Source organism: Nicotiana attenuata, chromosome 9 (genome assembly GCF_001879085.1).
Source record: "Nicotiana attenuata strain UT chromosome 9, NIATTr2, whole genome shotgun sequence".
Taxonomy (NCBI): Eukaryota; Viridiplantae; Streptophyta; class Magnoliopsida; order Solanales; family Solanaceae; genus Nicotiana; species Nicotiana attenuata.
The window spans coordinates 47308671-47316349 of NC_031997.1; the positions used below are offsets into that span (position 1 = coordinate 47308671).

At 34.6% G+C, this 7679-nt stretch overlaps 1 protein-coding gene across 1 annotated transcript; it reads right to left on the bottom strand.

Moving 5' to 3' along the window:
* Positions 3112 to 5012, bottom strand: LOC109232395 (protein GPR107-like). Its single transcript, XM_019398143.1, has one exon. The coding sequence runs from the start codon at positions 4785 to 4787 to the stop codon at positions 3465 to 3467; it is 1323 nt and encodes a 440-aa protein (XP_019253688.1). The 5' UTR covers positions 4788 to 5012; the 3' UTR covers positions 3112 to 3464.

A 7679-nucleotide genomic window follows, 5' to 3' on the forward strand; every position in this document is an offset into this window, starting at 1 on the left:
CTTTGTACAATCTTGCACGCATCTTCATTTTCCTCTCACAACTAGTTCCACTGGACATGTGACTTGATACGTATATTCTTTTGTTTAAATTTTATTTTGTGCCTCACACGATTACATAGTAAAGTTTTTCTCTTTTTTCTTACAAAATCAATGTCACCCCACCATTTTATGTTAATATCATCCTCTATTTATTTATCAAATTAAATACTTTTTTCATTTATTTTTTTCCTTATCCCGTCCTGTCCCTACACAGTCCCAATTCCCCTCACCAAAACTTGCTGCCTGCCAACTCTCACTTATATAATAGTAGATTACAATTAGTTTATTCGCATATTTACGCAGATATTTTCCGACAATGTTTGAGAGTATTCGAGCAAGAGCCATAGTGATGGAGAGGCTTAGATAAATGATTGAAGAAGTACAGCCTTAAGCTTGTGCGTATCTTTTTGCACCTAACTAGAGTGACAATAATTCAGATGCGTATATTATTATTGTGTTGTTGTTGGGGGTTGGGGAGGGACCTTTTGCTTGTGCAATTAACATGATGATAAATTGTGTATGGATGGGAAGAGGGAGACAATGCTAGTCAATAGTCTAACATGGGACACTCTAAATTGATCTACTATACATTCCCATTTCCAAAAGCTACCTCCGTCAAGGGAACACACTCTAAATTGTTCTACAATTCCCATTTTAAATATATACCATTGAAAGAAAAAAGAATGGAAAAAAAAAAGAAATTTATGGGAAAGGAATGGTGCTAATTATTGGCCAGTAGAAGTAAGATAGCGAGCATTATTTTTGGTGTCATGTGTACTTTGATATTAAAATTATAATATTACAGTGCATTATTTCTTGTGATGTTAGTGGGTATAAATTGAAAAGAAAGTGATCATTATCGTTGGTGTACCCACTAAAGCTTAAATTTGTAGCCATTAACCCATGTTCTACAATTTTATTATCCCACAACTTTGTTATTTATTTTATTAAAAAAATTCTACAGTTATAAATTCTTCCTTGTAACAGGTATGGGAAAGGAAGGTACGAGAAAAGTGTTGGTAGTGTACATGAAAAAAGTGAGGTTAGTATAGTGAAAAAGAGAGTTGAAAGAAGGAGAAATTTTAAGTCTCCAACTTATCCTCTACAAAAGAGAAAATTATTTGGTTGATGAAAGGTGTTCATTTTGGTTTATTCAAATCATATAACGTCATCGGGTTGTCGTATCCTGAAGGGACAAGTCAAAAGTATTATTGCTAGACCAATAGAGATTTTACCGCAAGGGATCTCATTACAGAAAGCGAGATATCTACATCTCAACCACATTAGTTGCCGCATCAATCAACATAATAAGAATTTCATACACCAGTTTGTATTGAAAATAGAGACAGTTGTTCTCTCCAAATAAGGAGAGCAATAAGCTGAATTAGAAAAGGTCAGCTTTGAAAGAGCTTTAGATTTTTATTTTATTTTTAAATTAAAATGCTCCATCAAGAAATTTATGAAAAACAAGTTCGAATGGTTTTAGAATTTCTTGATCATTCCCAAAATAGTATTTCTGAAAAGCACTTCAGAAAAGCTTTATAGAAAAACTCCCGTAAAAATCAACCTAACACACCATCTTCTGACTTTCTGTAAATGTTTTGAAATTTCTTTTGTAGACTTTGCATAACAAGAAAATCAAACGGCGGATTAATCAGAAAAGTTCTGTTTTTACACAAATGAAACCATTGCCTTTTGCAGTCTAAATTATAATGGCAAAATACATAAGTTGTCACCTGAGCAATCGACCAAATTCCTAATACACACTTTCTGAAGGTGAAAATCATCTTACACACTCAACTTTTTAAAAGTGTGTCAAATACACACCTATTTTCAGCGGGATATAAGTGAAAAGTCTATCCGCGTAATGCATTAGCCCGTTTGCAATTATTAAACCCGACCCACTTGTTTTAATTTAACCCTTATATTTAATTTAACCCGACCCATCCGTCACTTTTCTTCCCCACGTCTCCTCCCCTCATCATCTCTACCATTCTTTCTTCTTCAATTAGGACCCCTAAATATCATGCTACTAGTAAGAGAATATCGGAATAATGGCTGAAAATTGACGCAGAGTTTTTGATTTGATACTTCGTGATGGGTCTCCTAAAGTTGGTGGTGCTTGGGCTAAAGAAGCTACTAGTCAGAATTCTTTAATTTCGTCATTGATTCTATTAAGCTTGCTTCTGATTTGGTAGAAATGTGCAATGATTCCTCCTCTAAAGCCCAACAGCCATGGCAGTTAGAACTCACACGAAAATACTCATCAAAAAAATTTTGACGACATACCCAAACTTTTCACCGGATGGAGTTTCAAGCGAAACTCCATTTCCGACCAGCAAAAGACGAAATAGAAGGGGGTTTTACTGAAAATCCATGGTGTTGGAAGCACGGGTAGAACTGTGAAAGACCAAGCATAGGAGGCAATATCTTGCTCAAACCTTCCGATTGGTCTAGCTTGCCGGAAGAGGGGTTAGGGTCGAAGGTATTAGTGTGTAAGTTTTTTGTCTTTTTCTTTTTGTATTTTGTGTAATGGTAAATACGGAAAAGGATAAAAAGAAAAACAATTATTTAGACCCTTAGATTAATTTATTCAAATCCACACCGTTCAAATAAAGCTGTAGATTCTCATTTTTCACCTCTTCACGCGCTCCTCTTGCGTGCAACTTACTTGGTCAAAAACAGTGTGGACCAAATAGTGTGTATGACAGGTTGAGTGTGTAAGATAATTTTCGTTGTCAGAAAATATGTAAGAAGGATTTGGTCCATAGTTCATAGTTCAAGTGGCAACTTATGTATTTTGCCAAATTATAATAGTACCTTCATCAAACAGTCTACTGTATAGACCCCTGAGATATGTAAAAGATGAACAGAAAAACTCATCTTACCAAGTTGATAAGCTATAAAAGAACAAGCGCAAGCAGCCTCATGCAGAGAGGGTAAACCAAGTGACATTTTATAGTCAAATCATCGACCATTTTTGCAGGTAGCTGTAACTGGTTTTTAGTGAGCAATCATCCAGTTCTCGGTCCTTATGTAAAGCCAAATGCAAGAGATGCACGAAGACCTTCGTGTATGAAAACATCATATATTGCATACCCTTTATTTAGCTAACCATGTAAACTTACTGCAGACCAGTGCTGTTCAAAATTATACATAGTAGTGTCACCACATGAAGCTCTAAAGCTTAACAAGAAAGCTAATACCAGTTCTTTGACTTGATAATCAAGAACTGAATTCAGTGCACAACAGAATACTGTGACAATAGAGATAAAACATAACAGGTTTTATCTATTACATGAATATACACACTAATGAACAAACAACTAGGCAATGATTTCAAAAAAGTTACGACCTTCTCCGAGATTGAGTTATCTTCTACTTTGCCTCTTCAAATGTATCTTCATATTGCTGAAGAATGATAATCATAATTCAAACTCGTCTTCAAGCTTGAGTGCCTCAGAAGCAGCTTCTTCCTCCTCGTCATCAATTGCGAAATATGGATTGTGCGCCTTAGGCCTGAAGTTATACCCCGTAAAGACATAGAAAGCAAGTGTTGCCGCTTCAGCAGCCACCACACTAGTCCACTGATACCGATAAGAGGTAATGGTCTCCAGAGCATAAACCACAACCCTCGTGAAGTATATGTAACATATCACAATAACATAGTACTGTCTGAATAATGTCAACTTCATCAAATTCACAGCCGCTTTACCATCAGTCTTAGCTGCCTCCCGCAAGTTCTTAATAGACCACACGATAGGAAACAATACAGCACAACAACACACAATATCAACAAGCAAGAAAACCTGCTTCCATGTGTATGAATTTTCACTAAAAGGACCAGTTTCATCAATCACAACCTGTGCAAGATTGGCCACAACTTGCAGGGGAATAACAATCATCAAAACGTTCTTTTCCTTATCTTGCAAATAAGGCTTCAAAAATGACCAACCAGTTCCAATCAAAACTATCAAAGTAAACAGCGTAATACCCTTCAAGAAACTAAATATATAGAACAAAACATCCCACCCATGAGCTGTACCAGTTTTCTTAATATACGATTTATCCTCAGCTTCACACACCAAGTTCAATGCTTTCAACATCACAACAGCAAGCATAAAGAAATGAATTCCATAAACAGATAGGCGTTTTTTGTAAAGGGTAAGAACCCAAAATACCCCCATTAACACATAGACTATAAAAAACAAGAAATAAATCATTGGAAGAGCAGTCTTGCCTGCTGACAGAAAATCAAGCTGCCCATTTTTCGGGTTGAAATTGTACATAACGGAGTGAACATTCATTGAAATTACCAAATTGGGCATGCAATTAGCAAAAACAAGAGTGAATTGATTGGCATCCGAGACAGTGAAAGAAGTTGTGAATTGACGAGCAGAGGGCTGCAACTGGTCAAAAGTGAAAACCCTTTTAACGAGATTCGAATGGAGAGTACATTGAATTTCACCATCCTGGAGTTGTTCAAGAACGTGTTGCCAAGCTTCATTGGTGACGAGGAAGAAACCCAATTCGGAGGGAACGGGTTCGGGTCCGGATTTCGGGTTGGAAAAGGAGATGTCGGTGACGGTGAGGTTGAGACGGCCGAAATGGGTGAACCCAAATTCGTCAAAGGGTATGGTGGGACGAGAATCGGATCGGATCTGAGTGGATCTGATCTCTGCAAAGACAGTGGCAATTAAGACAGCAAAGACTACAGAGAAAAGGGAAGATTTGTACAGAGCAGCCATGTTTTTTTAAGTACGAGAGAAATGTTTTGGAGTTGAGTTTGGGGTTTTTTAGATTGTAAGAATTGAGAAAAAGTTGATGAAGGGGAAATGTCAGCTGAAGTGTAAGCTTTGCTTGCTGGTTAAGATGGTTGACTGAGAGAGAAGGATCATCGACTTTTCTGAGTATTTGAGGTATTAAATTCTAGATCCATGTTTTGGACTTCGTAACGTGTACGTTCTCTTTCTAAATTAACTTCTAAAGCTTAATTAGACTTCACAAGTCAAGTGTTAATCCAACGAGTTGGGCCAAAATCTTTGGTTTGGGCTAAAACATAATGGACTGGGCCAGAATAAGTCACTGTCAGTTTTGGGGTATTATCCCATTGGGATTTTTACCTATTTATACTATAATCGAAACCTATTTACTACATTTATTTAGGTTCCTTAATAATTACTTTATATACCTATATTTACTAGTTTTATACAAAACCATAGAAAGGAAGAAATGAAACATACCTTAAATACTGGGTATCAGTTACACATAATCCCCTACATTTAAGATACTCTTCCTTTTTCAAAGGATTACAAAACATCATCTGTCTTTGTACTTACCCACAGTAAGAAACCCACTGATACCCAAAATCATCACCTCTCTTTCATACAAATCAATCAATCTCTCTCTCTCTCTCTCCCCCCTCATGCAAATCAAACTATTATCTCTCTAAAATTGTAGCGTCATATATTTCTCTGAATCAATTCCACCAACAACCATTAAAAAGCTTCAACTATTGACAAATCCATCAACATTATCTCTAAGATTATAGGTGGAGGGGCCATTGACATACCATTAAAAAGCTTCGAAGCTTTGAATTAGATATTAAGATTTTACGAATTTGTGATTTTTTTGGATTGGGTGTTCTTGAAAATGATTAAAAATATCCTTTAGAGTTTATATCTCAATTTTAAGGGAGATTCGTTAAGTTTAAAGTTGGTTTTAGGCTGAATTTCTTAATGAAACTCGAGGAAGAAGAAGTTTCGGAATTGTATTACGATTGTATGGTAAATGTATCATAATTGTATCTGAGTTGTATTTGATACGTCAATACCTAAGAAAATTTTGATACAATACTAATACTATTAAAATACAATATTGTATCATAATTTAAGTTTAGAGTTGGTTCTAGGTGGATGTTTTAAATTAAAACTTGAAAAAGTTGAAGATCAAAGTTGTATCATAATTGTATCGCAATATGTGCCTAAAAAGATATATGATACAATGCTAACACAAATATAATACGATATTTTATTAGTTTAAGTTTAGAATCGATTTTAAGTTGTATCATAATTGTATCATAATTGTGTAAGAATACTTTCGGAATTGTATCAAATTTGTATCTGAATAATGAGTAGTTGTGAGTTCATGACGAATTTCACAGTTAATATCACAAATATATGATAATTATATATTAATTGATTAGTATTGTATGAGGTATTATTTTGGATATTAATGTACCATCTACAAGTTAGATACAATTGTGATACAATTATGATACAATTATGTTTTACGCATTGATATATCTGATGCAATTCAAATGCAATTATGATACAATTATCATACGATCCCTGAATATTTTTTCATTTTCAGTGTTGTCCGGTCTCCCAACAAAAGAACGATGCAATTGATGATTTAATAATATAAAGTTGTCGCCAATGGTGGGAAGAGAGAAGATGGAGATTCTGGGTGTAGATTAAGGGATCTTGATGTAAAAAAAAGGACAAAGAAGAGGAAGGGAAAAAGCAAAGGATATAATTGAATCTCTTAATTGAGGCACTAATAATGAGATGAAAGCCTTTTAAGGAGAAATCTACACAATTTGTAAGAAAAACCTAGACACTTATTAAAAACTACAGAACATAGAGAATATTGGTAAATAAGTTTCTAATATAGTATAGCTAGGTAAAAATCCATATCCCATTTTATTTTGAGATTTTTAGCCCGCACCAGAAACTGTTTACATCTGATGGCCGAAAAAGTGTATCAAACCTGTATAATTTTTGTATATAACATACATAATGTATGTATGTATGTATATATATATATATATATATATATATATATATATATATATATATATANTATATATATAAAATATAAATTTTATATATTTTTTTGGCTATTATTTTTACAGCGACTATACAATGTCATTTTTTCGTAAGTTTTTCCCTAGCCTTCTCAATGCTCTTACCATCTTAAGTCTAATTATTGTACTACAACTTTGAATGAAGGACGACCTGAGCTGTTGTTTGATTTTGAAAGTTCTCAGTGTTAAGAGTACAACATGACAACTGTATTTATTCATAGTTAGTTAGTTGAGTTCATAGTTAGTTAGTAGTAAGGGCATTTTTGTAATTGGCTAATGGTAGCTATTATATTTTCTTATACGTGTATATATAGGATATGATATAGAAATTGGATCAGATTTTTTTCCCCCAAAATATCATTCTTCTAGAAGTCTCCGTTGTTCTCTCTTTTCTTTCTCGTCTGAGCTCAACTGCCATAACAATGGCAGCTTGTGCTCATATCTGATTTCTCAATCTTAACATGGTATCAGAGCTAAGGCTCATAGATTACTCAATTCTCGTTTAGTCTCGTCATTTTCATCATCAATCTATGTTCGATTTGCAGTCACAAGTCGAAGATCATGAAACCCTATTTTTCACCACAGTCCACAAATTTGTGAATTAATTCACCCTATATGATGGCGGTAGATGGTGATACCTCGAATCCAACTGATTCACCTAATGTAAACAAGGATATGTTAGATTCGACCAGTCCTCTATACATGCATCCTTCAGAAAGTGCTGGGTCGACACTGGTGTCGGTAGTATTTGACGGAACTAGCTAATGATCTT